The following is an 18,306-nucleotide window of genomic DNA, read 5'->3' as shown; positions in this document are numbered from 1 at the left end:
TTGACAGCAAACCATTTTATTTGACACCATCTTTTTTACAGTTGTCATCACATCCAATTTACAGGAACCATAAAAGTGATTTACAGTTTTTTATACAACATTAAATGTCCATGAAACTGTAGGGGAAGACACTCTTCAAATGATTCAATAATGTGATAAATTGTTGTTGTTGTGGCCTTCAGTCAAGGGCAAACAATGTTGCAATATTATTATATAATCCAGAGTCATTCCCACTGGAAATCAGATAAGGAACTCTAAAATATAAAGATAATGTAATATGCTGTTGTGCTGGTATAAAATATATTACCTTTAAGGAACCCCTTGCCTTTTATTGTAAATCTTTATATACAGCTATCTTTATAATGAACATGCAAAATCAGCCACAGAAATACACTATGAATATCATAGCAATCCCCCTTTCCAACTAGTTGCTCAAATCGTGAGCTAACAATAGCACTCACTCAACTCCACAGCTCATCTGCTATATCTCCACCTTTTCCACCCAACTCAATTGGCTGGGGATGGTGTATGAAGCATGGTCATATTCAAGCTGTACATATGGCAGTACTATGTTGTTGCACCCTTGTTTTTGTTCACACAGACCAACATACAGGGTCGTGTCATTAAGCAAAGAACCAATTTAATCACTTTTTAGTGGGAACAGGAAGGGACAAAAGTTGCCTGTTGATCTCCCTCAGCTGAGCATCTAGAGTCTCTGTGGTTAGTGTTAATTCTGCTAGTTGAGTCTGTAGGCTTGTGATGGTCTCGTTGTGCTCCTCTTCTTTGCGGCGACTGTTAGCAGCCTGCCTGCTATACTCCAGCACCATACATCCCCCACCAATGAGGAAGATGACTGCCTCTCCCAGCAACTCCGCACCCAACTCTGCAGCCATGTCCTCATTCAGTGGCTTAATGGTGGAGCCCCGGAAGCCCATGATCCGCATCTTTGTTCTCATCTCAACCCAGTGGTATACTGAAAGAACATAGAACAAACAGTGCACAGTTCCAGTTAGACTTTCAATATGAGATCTGGGTCTATTTCACACCTGGACTTGTGCTTCAAATGATATCAAAATGAACGGTTTGAAATACATGTGATAATGCAAAGAAATACATGCATTTACATTCATTTCTTTTGCTTTTTTATATCTATGCTTGATTTTGTAGGGAGCTTAGAGCTTACCAATCCTCAAAAGCTGTTGGTGTTAATTTAAATGCGTCAGTGAACATTTTGCAGTCTGTACCAGAGGCCAAGCCTTTAGCAACCACCACCAGCTGTTAACTAACACAAGATAAGATAAACCTTTATTGACCCCAAGCAGGGGAATTTGGTTGTTGCAGCAGCATAAGGATGGCATTACAGATGAGTGGATAGCTTAGGTAAAAGGTATATATCAACAAAAATAAGCATAAGAAAACAAAATAGAACTATTAATACAAGAGAATTGGAGAAAGAAATTACAAAGTAAAGTTGATAGTAGAGTGAAAATCAGTAGAAATATAGTATAAAATGGTAGATTATAAGATGGGCTATGAGATACAGTAGGTAAAGTGTGAAAGGTAGTAACATACAACATAATATACAGTATTGTACAGCTTCACACCCGAGTCTACGATAGGAAAGAATTGCTGTCCTTGTCTTGTTTAGTTTCTCTTCGTTTCATTTTGTGTGACTAGTTTATATGTTTTGATAATGAATGGCGACTCTTTAGAGCTAGCTAGAGCCATAGGGAGAGAATCTGGAGCTAGCTATAGGCTTCAAGTTTTTTTCGGATCTGTGTTTGAGAGTTTTGCTAAGTACGAATAACCTTGTGTACAGTTAGTATTTGGCAGCTCTTAGTAAGACTTAACTGTTGAATGTGTCTGAACAACAGAACACAGTGGCTTGTCAAAATGTTTCCATATTCTAAACAGAAAGTGAGGCAAAAGCCATTCAGAGTGCTGTTTGTACTGACAGCAAAGCAAATGCTTTCATACAACCTGTTCAATGACACAGAAAGCCCGCCCTCACTGAGCTTCCCTGGCTGCTATTGGTCAACCTGATAAACCCATGGAAAGTATTGGATAAGAGGTCTTGACAACTAAAATATAATTGGTTCTCGCAGCCCTCCTCGCTTCATCCCTTGTCCGGGAGTCTGACAAGGCAATATAGCGGTCATTGGCAGCCGTTAGCTCGGTTACTCACTCTGTGCCGGCGGCCCACATATGTAAGTCTTAAAGAACTCGCTTCTCCGGGCTCCCGCTTTTATTCGGTTCGCTATAGGTTTGCTCATCTGCCTCACTCCAAGATAGAGGAGCTTGGCGATAGGAAAGGCACCGACAACCATCTTGGCGGAAATACTTTCCCAGCATAGGTTGGGGCTGCACGTTGAGGTGACGCGGTGACGTTAAATGATTAGTCAGAAACCCGCCCAGGTTTTTATGACGTCTGCAATCCAGACACGTTTGTATTTTTATTATTTTCTCACGTTTCACATTCACAAAATTTTATTTTATAATAGAAAAGCTTTATTTATTTATTTTATAAATGGAAGAAGAAAGAAGCATGTATACTAAATATCTGTTTAACATAAGAAAAGAGAATTGATTGAGCTTGTGCAAAACATAAAGGCCTGTAGTAACCCTGTGTGCAAAGGGCAGGTGCAGTCCAGGATGCAGGTAAGGCAAAGTGTGGTGACTAGGGGTGGGTGGTATTAAGAGTCAATGTCACGGGGGTCAGGGCCTTGTTCCTAAGGCCGACTTCGGAAGGGATGACTGTTTTGCACCAGATGGCGATGGAGCAGCTGAGGATGGACTAATTGATGGCAGTGTAGAAGTACACCACCATAGGCTTTGACAGGTTGAACTTCTTCCGCTACCGCAGCAAGGACATCCACTGCTCTGCTTTTTTGATGAGGCAGGTGATGTTGAGCTCCCACTTCAGGTCCTGGGAGATTAATCAATAATCTGTTCAATTTTTACACTTTACTGTTGTTACAATACACATGCACAAACAGGCACATATATATATATATATATATATATATATATATATATATATATATATATATATATATATATATATATATATATATATATATGCCAAGTTGTTTTAACATTTAATTGAACCACACACTTATCTGTAATTACATTTTAGATATGCATACTAGCATTTTTCCTAGTCAAAATTATATTCTCACTAGTCAAAATGGTAATTATAGATTCCTACAATAACATTCTTACTAGTAGAAATTGTAAGATATTTACAACTTTAATAGTAGCCTACTAGTCAAAACTACATTTAACATATCTTTAAATACTTAAAGAACAAGTTATGTGGCTGTTTTAACATTTAGACTGGATATTTATTGCAGATATCTGCAATTAATATCTTCCAATAGTCGAAAGGAACAATTCGGACACACACAATGACATTCTTCCTATCCACAATGGTGATTTAAAACAAGTTTATTTTCATTTTCTTGGAAAATGAGGTAACTTTTACCCTTTGTGTGTATAGGGCTTTCAATTTCAGGTATCCAAAACGTCATTCTTTTATCCAAAGGTTAAATTCAAGGGCTACTGACTTTTGTCTCTCATCCCAAAGACTGTCCCAGCTCCTTATGACAGAAAAGGGGACAGCGGCGACTACTGGCTTGACAGGTTTTTGCAGCCTACTTAGTGTGTAGATTTATGGGTAATCCACAGTAGAAATTTGGAGAAAAGATGTTGGCTTTTTATGTCTGTCCATGCTGTCAAGATACCCATCTGAATTTCTACTGCTCCACACATAGATTGTTAATATATTTAATATTTATAGTCTATGGATCCACATCACATTTCTTTATTTTCACATACACAACATATAGTGAGATGGGTCCGCACCATAAACACGCCGGCGTACGCCTGCGCTGAATGCATAGCGGTGCGCATATTGGTGCGGAGTCTGCTCATTATTTAAAATTCCATAGAAGGCTGAGGCCAGAACCTCAATCAATGAGATGTTAAATGTATCTAGCCTCTGTTTGTTAATGCGTTGCATACCAGACAGTAGATGATTTATGGTATAAATGATTTCCTCTGTGGCATCTTTTTTTTAAATTGTGGCATCAATTATTTATTGGCAGAAAAAGGGCAAAGTATACATATAATCATACAGAGGTATACAGAACAGTATACAAGTATATAACGACACAAATAAGAAAAACAACATCGCCAGGGGTAGCCTACAACATTAGGGTATTAAAAGGGTGCCATAGACTGTATGTTAAATGTTTTAAGAGTGTTTTTGTTATGAGATTTAGAAATGATATGTTATATATTGTAATTATATGTAATTATATGTATATATATGAATTAAATGCATGTACTGTTCAAATTCACTGAATACAAAGTATATGAAGTATAAAGTATAAAGAATTTGAACATTCAGGTTGGCTATTTGTGAGGAATAATCCAGACTTTTTCCAGCCAGTGTCATTTCATTGTTATACTTCAGGCATGTTTTAAAGACATAAACTCAGACAAAACTGAAGATATTGTGCTGGACCCTAAACACCTCCAAACCTTAGTATCTACAGATATAACTACTCTGGATGATATTGCCCTGGCCTCCAGCACTACTGTCAGAAATCTAGGAGTTATTTTCTATTTCTAGTTTAGTTTGATATTATTGAGCCTGATCTCTGTGTGTTAACGACTGTGCTAATTACCTTCTAATGACACAATAAACCTTGATCACTATGAAAGACCCACGCTTGTTTACGCCTACACCCGTTGGCAAATGTTTCCCTCCATTCAAGAGCCATGCACCGCCCTCTCCGTAGTGCCCCGTCTGTGAAAAAACAAGCGCACCCCGCTACGGCCATTGGCTGATTGAGTTGACGAAAGTGTTTCTGTGCTTTGATTGGCTTCCAATTACACACAACACTGTTCCGCAGTCTGTTTGTGTGTTGACGTTATTTTAAGGAGCTCTTCAGACGACAACACAAGTCCATAAGCAAGGATACGCTCAACGTTCTACACCTCGGTTCGTAGCTATGGCAGCTTTAAATATTGTCTTACTGAAACAGTACAAACGCATCTCCTTCTTTACTGCTTCAACAGTTTTGTTTGGTCAGCTAGCTGATGCTATTGCTAGCTAAGTTAGCTGCGAGGGTCCTTATCGACCAATATAACTTTAGCGTTAGCTAATAGCTGTATTCTGTGGACTTGGCAGTTGTTACTCGGCAAGTGTTACTCGTATTGGCCCGTTTGTTGCTCGTGGTGCAAGCTGGATGAATAGCTACGTGTTTTTGTAATGTAAACGAGGCTAGACAGCCAAGCTTCTCAGTGTGGTTTGCCAGAGAGCTCATATTTTAACTGCTTGCAATTAGCCTAGAATCTTCTGTTAACATGAGCGTTTGTCCAGTGTGATAGTAACGTCTTCAGAGTCTGATACATAGCTAATACACCGCTAGTGGACTGTGCAGTTGTTTGAAGAATATACTGAAACAGATGATAACTGAATGTTGCTTTACCAAGGTGCTTTAGTGCATCAAAACCTGAATGAGAGATTATTAGAGCAGCAGCATTGATATATTTTTGGCATGTCAATTCTTGGGGTATAGGCTATACATGTGTGTGTTTTAAAACAGATGTTTTTACTAGGTTATATTTGTCTGACTGCAGGTACGATAATCCATATTAGCTACTGAAGTTTTCTGATGGTATTCTGATCATCCATCATCCACTCCAGCTCCTCCAGGGGTACCCTAAGGTGCTCTCAGGTTAGCTATGAAATAGAATTAAATCGGCATATTCAGGATAAGCTTAAAAGGGATACTCCTAACCATCTGAAATTCTTGGAATACTGCAACAGAATCATGACTGGGAAGTATCTTAATTACATTTTGGCTTAATTGTCTCCTTTTTAATGCCTAATAGCATCCGTTTTACTATGAGCTCCCCTGGATGTCTGAGCTCCTGGCCCTGAACCTAAGGTTGACTTCAGACACTATGTAGGAATGTCATTGCAGTCAATCAATCTGCAGTCATACTGTGTATTCCTACTTTTAAGTTCTTGACCAAGTGAAGGTTGGAACATCACGTTTTATTACATTTTTACAGCCCGCATGGTTGCAGTCGCTGCAGCGATTGGGCTGCTGTTTTCCCACAATCGTCCTTTACTTAAATACACCATGAACAGTTGTTTTTTTCGACTAGGAATGGCAGTAAGCGTCATCGGTCTGCATACAGTAAAGGCAATTTGATTGTGTTACCTGTTTTTCTTTTTAAATTTCTGTTACTGTCTCCAGACAAATCAGAAAACAGATTGACTGAAAGAGGATGGGGTGATGGACAGCAATTTAGAGATTAGGCAAGAGTGCTGAAAAAAACAACACAAAATGGCCAAAATTAACAAAAGTAAAATTTTGTAAATATACACATGAACTAATAAGACATAATTAAAATAATTAGGCAAACACATATAGGCTGTTGATCTACTTTATCACATTACATCTGATCACCTGATGTTTCATGTTCTAAGAAGCCCATTCTCCACCTTTAAACATGACTGAGCCTCGGACATGGAACATTACTGTGAGAGAAGGTGACTTTCACAAACATGTTTAAGGCTTTAGCGTGGATCGACTAAAAAATAAAAACCTAAGTAGACAAAACATTTCGTAAAACGTGTGACAAATACAGAAAAGTCCAAATCTAACAAAGTCAGATTCATATGTGTATTTATTTAAATCACGCATGAAAATTCACATGAACAAATTTTACCCTGAAGTCTACTTTCCTCTCCACAGTTTATAAGCATTCAGCTCAAGGTTGTTCTGACCACACCACACGGCCTGATTTTCAACCTTCTGTCTATATGCAGACTCCTCAGTGTTCCAGATGAAGCCTAAAAATTAGACTTAGAATTAAATTCATTAATATTAATGGTGTAGGCCAGGCAAGTCCAGTCCATAGTCATTTGTTGTAAACTTAAAAGTTTAAGGTATTCCACACGGTTAGTTTTGTTATCTGACTGCAGATGTGAAAGTAAGGGAGAAATGTTTTTGTTTTTTTAGATTTGTTCACACATGAGTGGGTTAGATTGGGTTACATTGCCCTTTTAAAAACAAGGATAAGTAGAGACTGTTGTAAAACAGTGCATTTGTACGTAGGTTGGGCATCGTTTGGATTTTAACGATTCTGATTCTGATTCCAATTCCGATTCTTCATTTCTATTCCGGTTCTTATCGATTCTTGATTCCGATTCTTTAAGAGGTGGAGTTGAAATGGGTCACATGCTTATTTCACAGATAAGAGGAACGTTTTATTTTTGATTGAATGGTGGGTTGCAGCTTTACATGGCTTTTTCAATGTAAAATAAAGCCTCACTAGAGCGCTGCAACATAACAAGCACCTGGCTGCTGACGTAAACCAATAAACCAATAAAGAAACGAGTCTACTATAATTGTAAGTTTTGAAACGATTCCCAGTAGGAATTGCTTCTTGATGCCCTCCCGATTTGTAAGTAACATTTATTCTTAAATAAAGTCAGAAGCAACCATTGGCCCCCTGGCATCTTCACATTATCAAATCTGTCACTCTTAAAAAAAGTTTGGTCACCCCTGCTGTAGGCTATAGTCATCTCTACCAAGATGTAGATTGATTTATTTGATTTAATCAGCATTTATGTACCAGTGTTAGCCAGTCATCTAATTTTCAACTGTAGTCCTACCTAGCATGCAGGTCTTTATGGTGGGAAGAAACCGGAGAACTCTGAAGAAACCCAGGCAAACACGAGGGGACTCCACACAGAAAGGCCCGGGAAGACCTGGATTTGAACCCAGAACTTTCTTGTGGCGTGCTAACCACTGAGCCACCGTATTGACCGTAAATTCAGTCCAGTGGGGAAGTCGATTAATGGATTAGTAGTAGTTTTTACAATTCATTAATTGTTTAAATCATTTATCACCAAAAATGGTAAATTAAACATCTTTCTGTTTTGGTCAGTCAAAACATGACTTTACCTAATGTGTGTGTCTGTAATTGTGATATTGTGGTATTTGTTTGGCATATTGAAAGATCGTAGATGTATGGGAGCCAAGCAAAGTAACTGCTGCCTGTTGTCCACATGATCACTGCTCAAAGAAGATCTGATTTCATGCCAGAGTTTGCATGCTGCAGAGGAGAAAATAATAATAATGATAATAATAATGAATTACTTAGCTATGGAAAAGGGGTAGGATTAAACAAGTGTATACTTCTTCCTATTCCTTTTCATACATGTCTGTTGGTAAATGCTCCTTATTGTTTATTGAATGTTTTGCTTATTTTTTAACTTAATTGGACATTTCCTTGATGTTTTGTTTATTGTTGATGTGTGTGAAATAAATGTCTTAATTTCATTTTTTTTTAAACAATCAATTTGTTCATCAGTGAAAGTTTGTGAAAAATTAATTATTTGTTTAATTTGTGTGCTGCTGGCATGTTAAAATATCTCTTTGTACCTTTTTCAGGATAAAAGAGACAAAAGACAAAATGGCATCGGACTCTCCGCGCAGACCTAGTCGCTGTGCTGGTGGGGTTCTGGTGCGAGCACAAGCTGCTACGTAAGGACAGACACCAGCAATTTGTTTTCATTAGAAATCATATATGTATGTGGATGGATATATCTATTAGACATCTCTTTTTGTCCATGGGCAACCCTAATAAGGAAGAGTTTGCTTGATGAAGTTAGATGTTGGATGATTCAGTGTTAGCTCAACAATCACTTCAAATTGCACTCCTTTAAATGTTTTTTCCCTCATAAAATTCAATTTGTGAACTAATGTAAGTCCCCTACATGTTCAATATTTACAGTATATTGCCCACATACATACAGTACATACACATGTAAACAGCTATGGGAAGAGTGACATTTTAATGCACTGTTTATTATTAGAGATGACTTGAGCTTTTTGCCGTCACAGGGAGCAGTCTTACATGGAAAGTGTGGTGACGTTCCTGCAGGATGTGGTCCCCCAGGTAACTCTAACTAACTACTAACAGCTGTGACAAGTTGCATCCTAATTCCCCACCACTGTCAGACTTCAATTAGTGCAACCCATGTTGAGTACTGTTATGTTAATACTAGAAAAGTGTACAAAAGTAAGTATACTTAAAAAGGTCAGAATGCATGCTGAAAAACACTAGGTTTTCATAGTGTGGTGTTGATGGACACTCTTGTCCCGCAATGCAATGCAAACGAAACTGGTAAAGCCACTCACAACTCCAAAAGAAATCTCAGAAAACAAACAAGCAAAAAATTCATTTATTTTTAAAACAACCATTTTGCTTTCTTATTGCATAGTCTAATTTACATTCCGAAGGGGCTGTTTGATAGACTTCGGTATAATACTGTAAAGCATATTAGTTTTCTTGTATACTAACTTTTATTAGCTAGCACTATATACTTTATACTTTATAAAGTATTGAATTGAGACATAGCAATAGTCTCAAGGCTTTAATTGTTTTATCCAAAAAATTATTTCATGCTTATGGGAAATGGTAGGCAGTAATGGAAAGTAATCACAAATTATAGGAAAAGGCTAAAAATGTTCAAAACAATTACAAAAAAACACAACAAAATATTTTGGGGGAAAGTGAAGGGAATTGAGTACTTTACCCTACTTGAATGATCAGTAGCAATTTTGATTAGTAACCAATATGGGAACTGCTGAATATCTGGGCCTCTAGCCAAAAACAATGTACATTTGAACTCTGCAAGTTGTCTACCAGTTATTCTTGCATACTCTTACACATACTTTGGGCTGGTAAACTAATGGCGATTTTCTATTAATGGTACCTGCTTGACTCGGCCACGGTGCCTCATCCTCCTTTTTCCATTACAGATTAGTACCGCCTTATGCGTGAGGCGAGTGTGGCTGGTCGTCATAGCAAGAAACTGCCGTGACCTAACATCACACACACACATACACACACACACACACACACACACACACAGAGAACGTCGAAGGTGGGTTGGTTTTGATTCTAGGCATGTGGCTGTGGCCAGAAGAAAAATTAGTTTCAAAAGAAGCTGGAGGCCGCAAAAAAAAAAACTGCCCCCCTCTGTCGCTAGCAATGACGACGCAGTGAATAGTGACGATTCTCTCCGACCAATCAGTAGTCTGCAGGTTTTGGTATCGCCTCAGTTCACTTGGAACCTCAACTGGGGTGGTACTAAAAAACATACCTATTAGCAGGTGCCAGGGACTTTTTTTCGTAATGGAAAAATGAAAAGGCAAGTTGAGTTGAGGCAAGTCGAGTAGGTACCACATGCATTGGAAAAACACCATTTATGTAGTTAATATCATATCGATAATACAGTTGTGTTAGGTATGTTGAGCGTTGTATACAAAGTATGTTGTTCACCTTCTGTTCTGTCTCTTAAACTACAGGCATATACTGGTGCTCCGCCCACTGATGAAAAAGAGAAAATTATTTGGGTTCGATTTGAGAAAGCTGACATCAACGGTAAGTCAGTAACTGTCCCAAAACTTAAGATGCTTTGTTTTAGTATTGAAAAAGATTACTCCGTTAAGAACATTGACTGATCTCTGTCTAAAACATACACAATATGAGAGAAAAACAAACTAGACTTGTCGTAAGACTTTAACAGAGAAAACTCGGCTCTTAAGAAATTATTATTTGAATGTTAAAATATCTGTCATGCTTTTTAAAGTGTTTGCATTTATGCTTTCTGGTTGATTGTGACATTTGTGTGCATGTGGCAAGCAATTATTGCATGTTTAGAGCCACAATTTGTGAAAGGTTGTGTATTTTAGCTTTAAGCTCTCTTCAAGAAAAGTCCACCGCGCCTGAAGGAACACAACCAATCGGAACCGAGAAGTCTCTAACACGGTGTCAATCACTGCTCGTGAACCCCAGTTTCTCACCTTCAGTGTTTTCAGAAACATATTTTAGTTTACTGTTAAACTGTAAAATGAGAAAGGTTGTTACCCGGCTGATGTTGAACTCTATTGAGCTAAAACCAAACTCCGCCCACAGGTGGCCTGGCCAGTGCCAACTTTATAATTTTACAGCTAAATTGTACACTACATGTAAAATATGTTTCTCAAAAACATTGAGGTGAAAAATAGACAATGCAGTAAGAGAATGTTGACAGCGCTGCCTAGTTTGACAGTTTGAACTGAACCTGTCTCAGTCTGTACTGTCAGAATTTAGTGACAGTTTCGGCAAATATGACAAAAGGGATCTTTTCTTTTTTTTCTTTTATAAAAGATACCAACCGTAGCTTTAAACTGACTCTTTTGTAGCATGCATTATTGTTTCGATGCTTCTTGCTACTTGTTTGAATTTAATACGTACAAGCTTTGGAGGTTTGGGAAGCATTCAGCCGTAATCTTGAAGTGGAAACCCCCAACTTTTTATTGATTTGAACATTGAACAGATTGTGAACAGCGTGATTTTTTGTTTAGTAAGATAGTTGATAATTGAGATTGATTTGGTTAATATGGATGATGCTCAAAAACTAAGATATGATAAAAATCATCTAATTATCTTAATTATCTTGAAAAAACCTAACAGAAGAGGAAAAAAATAAATCTCTTTTATTAAGATCTTTAGATGGGGATTTGTTGTTTTTATGTTGTTCCATTTGTATGTGCAACTGGAAGACTAAATAAGTTTGTGGTGTCTTGTAAACCCATATGGGACGAGCCAAATGTTTGGCACGACACAGAAATAAAATTAAACTAACTAACTAACTAACTATAATGGAGTAATATGCAAAAAAAGCGAATGTAGTGTTACAGAATTTACTTGGTGAATATGGTGTAAGATTATTATCTGGGGGCTGCGACAAAAACCTTTCAAACTAACAAAAATAAATTGCAATGAGATGTGAATGAATTCAAAGAAGACTTTTGATGGAAACTATGGATCCAATAGAGAGCAGAAATACATGATTTGAAAGTGGTGTGACAGTAAATAAAGCTTATATAAAACATATACATGTATAACTTCCAATTGTTGATGTAAATCTGTTTTGGGTTCAACTCAATAAAAACATCGCAATGAATCGTTTGAGTTTTTTGTCACAGTATTGGATGATTTAAAACATCCTATAATTAAACTTTCCTTAAAGTCTTACTTTCTGTTTGCACAGACGCTGCCCGCAATCCAGAGTTTATGGAGATGCACAGCGGTACCACTGATCCTCCTCTTTGCCTCATGATCGGCTACACTGACGGGATGCAGATCTGGAGTGTATCTGTAAGTCACACACCTAATGGTCCTGTAAAACCTCATCCACTCTTTACCTGGAAATTTTGTAACACAAGTTTTTATTACAATGACAAATTCTGATGGATGTGCGTGCACTGAGACACTCGGATCAAAGTCTTGTCAGTTGGTTCTCTGTAGAGCAATTTTTTGTACAGAATGAAAGGGTTGATAGACTCTTCAAAAGTCAACACCAAAAACAAGAAAATAAAGTATTATGCAAGCCTTTTCACCATTAAAAGATTACGATAACAGATGAGCTTATCATGGTCACTATGACAAAATCAGTAGAAATATACTGTTGCTCCAGAAATTGTTTACATTTTGTCACATTGTGTTTGTCCGCCAGAAGCTCGGTCGTAATTGTTTTTATTTCATATAATTCTTAAACCTGCATCAAATCGGTTGAAACAAATGGCGGCGGCAGCAACAACAACAACAACAACAACAACAACTTCCACCGTGTATTGAGTAAATTAATCAGCTTATTGATGCACGATAGCGGAGGTAAATCCTGTGTCGGACCGTTACAGTTCAATAGGGCAATGGCCAAACACAAACGCCGATGTCATCACACTTATTCCACCAAGCCAGTTTCATTCCTCCTTCTCTCTGACATAATTTAGCAGCTTTGTCCTGCAAACTGCCTGCTGGACAGTATCCCTGCATGCTTACTCAAAGATGTTTTTAACGCTGTTGGGTTGAGTATTTTATCCTTGGATAAGACATCTCTCAGCTCAGGGTGTGTTCCAGCTGTTTTTAAACATGCTGTTGTGCAACCACTTTTAAGAAAAAAGAAGAATCTGGATCCTTCAGATTTTTTTCTAAACTCCCCTTTCTATCAAAAGTCTTGGAAAGGGTTGTTTTTAAATCAACTTCAATTATTTTTAGATGATTTTAGTATTTATGAAAAGTTTCAGTCTGGTTTTAAGCCTCGCCGCAGTACTGTAACTTCCCTTATCTTAGCAGTTGACTCAGCAAACTCTCCTGTTTTAGTGCTTTTAGATTTTATTGCTGCTTTTGACCCTGTCAACCACTGTCATCCACCCTATCCTTTTATCCCAATTCAAAGAAAGTGTTGAATTTTACTTGACAGATAGGAGTTTTGCTGTCCACCTTGATAATTGCTCTTTTATTTCTTGTGGAGTCCCCCAAAGTTCCATTTTGGGACCCATGCTCTTTTTGCTGTAAATGCTGCCGTTGGGGTCCATTTAAAAAAAACAAAACATATTTTGTTCCATTGTTTTGCAAACGATGTACAAATGTATTTGTTGTTAAAAAAACATACAATGATAAGAACACACTTCAGCCATTGCATAACTTCTTGAGAGATCTCAAAATATGGTTGGGTCAGAAGTGTTTGGTTGTGCTGAACATTTTAGTGCCTCTGTAGATGCTCTTGGTACTTTAGGTTCCCATATTTGTCTCCATTAGACTACTGAAAATTTTTATATGTTGGATTGGATCAGTCATCCCTTTGTCAGTTACAGTTAGTCCAGAACGCAGCAGCTAGACTTTTAATTGGGACCAAAAAGCGTAAACCCATTACACCAGTTTTGTCCCAGCTCTGCTGGCTTCCTGTCTGTTTTAAGAATGATTTTAAAATTGTATTGCTTGTTTTTAAGATTTTGAATGGGTTGTCGCCTTCTTATTTATCGGCGCTTTTACATGTCCACACACCTGTCAAAGCACTTAGGTCTTTCAATCAGATGCTCCTTGATGCACCCAGATCCAGGTTAAAAAGTAAAGGTGACCAAGCATTTGCAGTGGCTGCTCCAAACCTCTGGAATTGTTTACCTTTTCACACAAGAACATTTCGGACCATTGACACATTAGACCTTGCTTAAGGCCCACTATTATTCAAGCTATGACACCTTGTCCCTTTTGTATTGTGTATTGTTTGTATATTTTATTAATTAGGATTTTTTTGAGCTTGTTAAAAGCACTTATATTCATATAGCCTATTACATATTCTGATATGGAGTTTCTAGAACTAATGTCGTAATTTGTTTATCAAGCCAAATTTACTAGGGATTACTATCTAACCTCGACTTGGTTTGGCTCTTTTCAGTTCAATGCTGTATTGGAGTATTGCCGTTTTCCACTAGATGGCAGTGTTGACCATGTTAAAGTTTGTACTTTGTTCAAACAGTAGCACTTGCCTTCTACTCAGGACTGTAATGCACCATAACAAGTCCCACGGTCCGGTTGACTTCACTACTACTTTACAAATGAAGGTTGTAGAGAAAACAAAAGAGGATGACAAATACTTTGAATGAACATACATTGTGTTGTTGTGGGTAGTGTTATACATTTATCATTAACTGCAAGGACAGCCAATCAGAAAAGTTTCTTTTGGAGCTTAGAAGAATGGAAATTACAAAAGATAGATGTGAGCTTTAATAGAGATCCGACACCCAAATGTCACAATGCTCCTTTCATTTTATTTTGTCTATGCTTTCTTTAGTTTGCAGTAGTCATTTAGTTTCAGGGTGGAGTCTTTTTAATCTGTCACTAAGAATAATTCCAAATCAATTCAGTAGTAGCTGGTGTCCCACGCGGCCACTCTTATCAACAATAAATCTGAGTGCATCAGCTAAACAAAAATATACACACGTTTAAATAAACGGCATAACTGTATGTCTCCATACAACTCCTAAACAAATCCAGGCATACATATTTACACATGAATGTAATGTCTTAATATCAAATGTGTGGTTAATATCATAGCGGGGGGTCTGGGTGTCCACGTTGAGCCTCCAAAGCCTGCGGAGGAAGAGAACCGCTGTGATTGTGTCAGTGTGTTGTTTCCAGGTTGAGATGATCAGATATCATTTTTTCTTTGCGTATTGGCCAATACCAAGTGCTGATCTGATACCAGAGTGTCAATATTTGATTATGTTTTAACAGCTGTATACTACTATCCCTGTATGGATGAGATATGTAGGACTGGGTACTGATGTCAATACTTTTTAGGCACCGACCAAATTGCCTCTTAACTATAGAGAAAAATGCGTCATCATTCATTACCTAAACGGTAAATCTAATCAGTGTCGGTGAGGATGCTTCTACCAAGATCTAATAATGTCTGTGATTGGCTCTGTAACGTTACAAGTCGTAGAGACATGCAGGAAAAAAACTCTGTTACACACAGAGACAGGACTCACGCAGTGGAAGCTGATAAATAAATCAAAAGATTTATGCCGTAATGTTGTAATTTCTTTTTGATTTAAAAAATTGATGTTGAAAAAATATATTTTTTAGGGACCAGTATCAATGTCATAGTATTGTTATTGGGACTGGTATCAACATAAAAAAAAAAAAAAAAATGGACTGGTTCGGGTTATACTTTTTGTAAAACACGAACAATAAATGCCTTAGAACTTTCTTTTATTATCTAGTTTAACAGTCATAACGGAAAAAATAAAACAAACTACTTTAAAGTCGATTTTTGTTCTGGGCTTAATTACGTGGTAATGGATTGGTGCATTAATCCCAGTACTTACCTATGCCAGCAGTTTAGGCAGTATTACAGGCTTTTCTGATGCTGGTATTGGTATCAGAACATCTCTAGTTCCGGGTCAGGTCCTCGCTGATTTGAACCCCAAAAGTACCTAAAGCTGCGGACTCTCTACATAGTCCCATATATGGAGCTTGGGCTCAGCTCCTTTTCAGATGTCAGAGCTCTGACCTCCTTCTCTCTGTCTCATCTTCCCCCGTGAACAGGCCGATGATGGCCGGGTTGTCAGCAAACTTACTGCACAGTCCCCTCCGAGCTGGTGTCTGTAAATGCACAACTTGGTTGAAAAACACAAAGAATATAACATAACAAAACAACAATGCGACTAATTACAGACCAAATATACACTGAACCTTTTCTGAATCTGTCCCAGTCTCTCCTGTAATTCGGCAAACATATAATACACCAGCGCGTGTTTAAGTATTGGGCTACTTTAATTCTATCCCGGTATTCACGCTCAGACACCACTATGTTTCTAATTAACGTAAAATTGACAGAAATTTCTTCTTCTTGTTGTAACGTCTTTATTTGCATTGAGGCTGGGTTTTTTTCACAATTCTGAATAGATCATTTTTTATTTTCACTAAGACTACTTGAAGGTTTTCCAAGTATGATATGCTCTGATTTAAATAGAGGTTTTAAAAAACAAATGAAAAACATATAAACTTAAAGACTTAAAACAAAATATGTTTAATAATTTGCATGAATTAAATATATGTAAGTGATTTGATTTACTTTCTTCTTCCATATTAAGAAATCCTTTTCTGGGATCAAGAAGTATCTCATATTTATTTTCCAAGCAAATTCTCTCCAAAAATGGAATTGGTAGTTTTGTGAATTTCATTAGACTTCTGTTTCCATTCTTTATCACGTGTACTCTTTTTACCATTTTATCGTACCAGTTTTTGTTTCATCTTTCCTTTGTAAGATTTTATTCACTAAATGGGCACAATAACTATTCAGGAAATCTTTAAACTCAGTCTTGGAAAATCATTAGAAGATTGTCTGCTCTGTGACTTAACAAATTGCCCACAACCCTGTGAAACCTGCGCTTGCCAAGTATCGCCTTTCATGTACAGGCTGTCACTGAAACATGCAAACTTCACATACATCCTGTGAGATCTAAACACACCAAAGTCCTTAATCAGGCTCTTTATAAACATCCACTGGCCAGGGGTAAGAGGACACACTCTTACTTTACCCGTGAACACACACATTTGCCGCTGTGATGTGGCAACTTCTGTGCTGCTAGCAGATTTTTCTGTTGCAATTATTATGGTGGAGCAGAGGATTACAGCTGTTTGAGCCATACTACACACACAGAGTAAAAATATAAGCTCGGTGAGGCTCCTCTGCCTTTCAGTTTCATTAGAATACCGATTCGGATTCAAACCGAGCAGCCCAGCTTGTTATCAGCCACTGTCCATCGTCATTGTTTTTCTTTCAGTTTTTAAAGTTTATAGGATATTTCTGGGTTGTGTTTTTTTCTCAGGGTTTTAAGTAAGCACTGAAGGTGCCTTGGTCTCTTGCTCTTGAGTGGTTGTGAAGTGTTTGTGACAGTTGCTAAACCAACACCCTCTGTAATGGCCTGGCAGACTACGAACATACACGTGTACACACACACTTTCACACACTCTTGTGAGAGGGACCTCTGATTGGATGGATATATGCTGACAGAGCTGTTTAGGCAATGTAGATTACTGTCGCCTTACACTGGAGAGGTGTCATCCACCGCAGCCTGATAAGAGGCAGAATGTGGAAGACTAATTGTCTGTCTGCATACGTGTTGAGATGAAATGACCTGCTTGGAAGAAAAGTGTCTGCAGCAAGTGTCAGTGGATGTGTTGAAGACCTGGAGCTGCATTACAGACTCTGTTCTAAGTCCATTATCCTGTTCTAGACTTGTTGAGATGTTAACATGTGACTTTAGATAGGAAGTTTCTCTACTACAGACACCGAAATGCAAGTTTTGTTCTAGCAATGCATTTGTAGGATATTCTGTCCCCACCCAAACATAGTTCTTGGCTGAATTTTTTTAAATCACTGACAGAATAACAGGATGTAGTTTACAGATGGGACAGGATTGGTGTTAAATACAGGTTTTATCAGCTGACAAATTGGTATATTTATCTCCCTCAAGGATTGTAGTACATAATTGCAAATTTATGGTTTTAAAAAGAAACTGTCATTCTTAGATTCTCAAGAGTTTTTCAGTGGAAGCTGTTTTCTATTGAACACCTATGTAGGAGAACTGGACATTTCAGTATATTATTTTGATTTGGCAGCAATGGGGAAAGAAATATGAAATTCACAACCAAACAAAATAAATGAGCAAAATTCTTAATTCTGGTGATTGTGGCTATAGTATACAGTATGCCTTTTAGGCATAAAAAGTTGTTATGAGATATGTTTCATTTTTTTATTTTAACTTCAGATGGATGTTGATGATTGATCACAGGGGGAACATAATGACATTTTGGGTGATAAAATCTTTTCTGGTTGGTGCTGTGATTGCTGAGTGCAGTAATGCGAAGTAA

The 18,306-nt window shown here is 37.6% G+C and overlaps 2 protein-coding genes across 3 annotated transcripts in view; one reads left to right on the top strand and one right to left on the bottom strand.

Annotated features, from left to right (window-relative positions):
• Positions 1-2,397, bottom strand: opa3 (outer mitochondrial membrane lipid metabolism regulator OPA3). Its single transcript, XM_034867231.1, has 2 exons — positions 2,186-2,397; positions 1-973 (listed from the first exon to the last, which is right to left on the bottom strand). Exons 1-2 carry the CDS (start codon positions 2,325-2,327, stop codon positions 645-647), a joined length of 471 nt encoding a protein of 156 aa, XP_034723122.1. The 5' UTR covers positions 2,328-2,397; the 3' UTR covers positions 1-644.
• A 2,498-nt stretch (positions 2,398-4,895) lies between these two features.
• Positions 4,896-18,306, top strand: part of bcas3 (BCAS3 microtubule associated cell migration factor) — a 305,863-nt gene continuing 292,452 nt past the window's right edge. For both annotated transcript variants that reach the window (XM_034867219.1, XM_034867220.1), the window contains exons 1-5: positions 4,896-5,008; positions 8,481-8,573; positions 8,934-8,988; positions 10,404-10,479; positions 12,134-12,240. In XM_034867219.1, the coding sequence (XP_034723110.1) occupies positions 8,503-8,573; positions 8,934-8,988; positions 10,404-10,479; positions 12,134-12,240 (309 nt within the window). In that variant the 5' untranslated portion in view covers positions 4,896-5,008; positions 8,481-8,502. The remainder of the gene's footprint in view (positions 5,009-8,480; positions 8,574-8,933; positions 8,989-10,403; positions 10,480-12,133; positions 12,241-18,306) is intronic.

This window comes from Etheostoma cragini, chromosome 3 (genome assembly GCF_013103735.1).
Source record: "Etheostoma cragini isolate CJK2018 chromosome 3, CSU_Ecrag_1.0, whole genome shotgun sequence".
Taxonomy (NCBI): domain Eukaryota; kingdom Metazoa; phylum Chordata; class Actinopteri; order Perciformes; family Percidae; genus Etheostoma; species Etheostoma cragini.
This window is presented reverse-complemented; position numbering and strand designations above follow the sequence as displayed.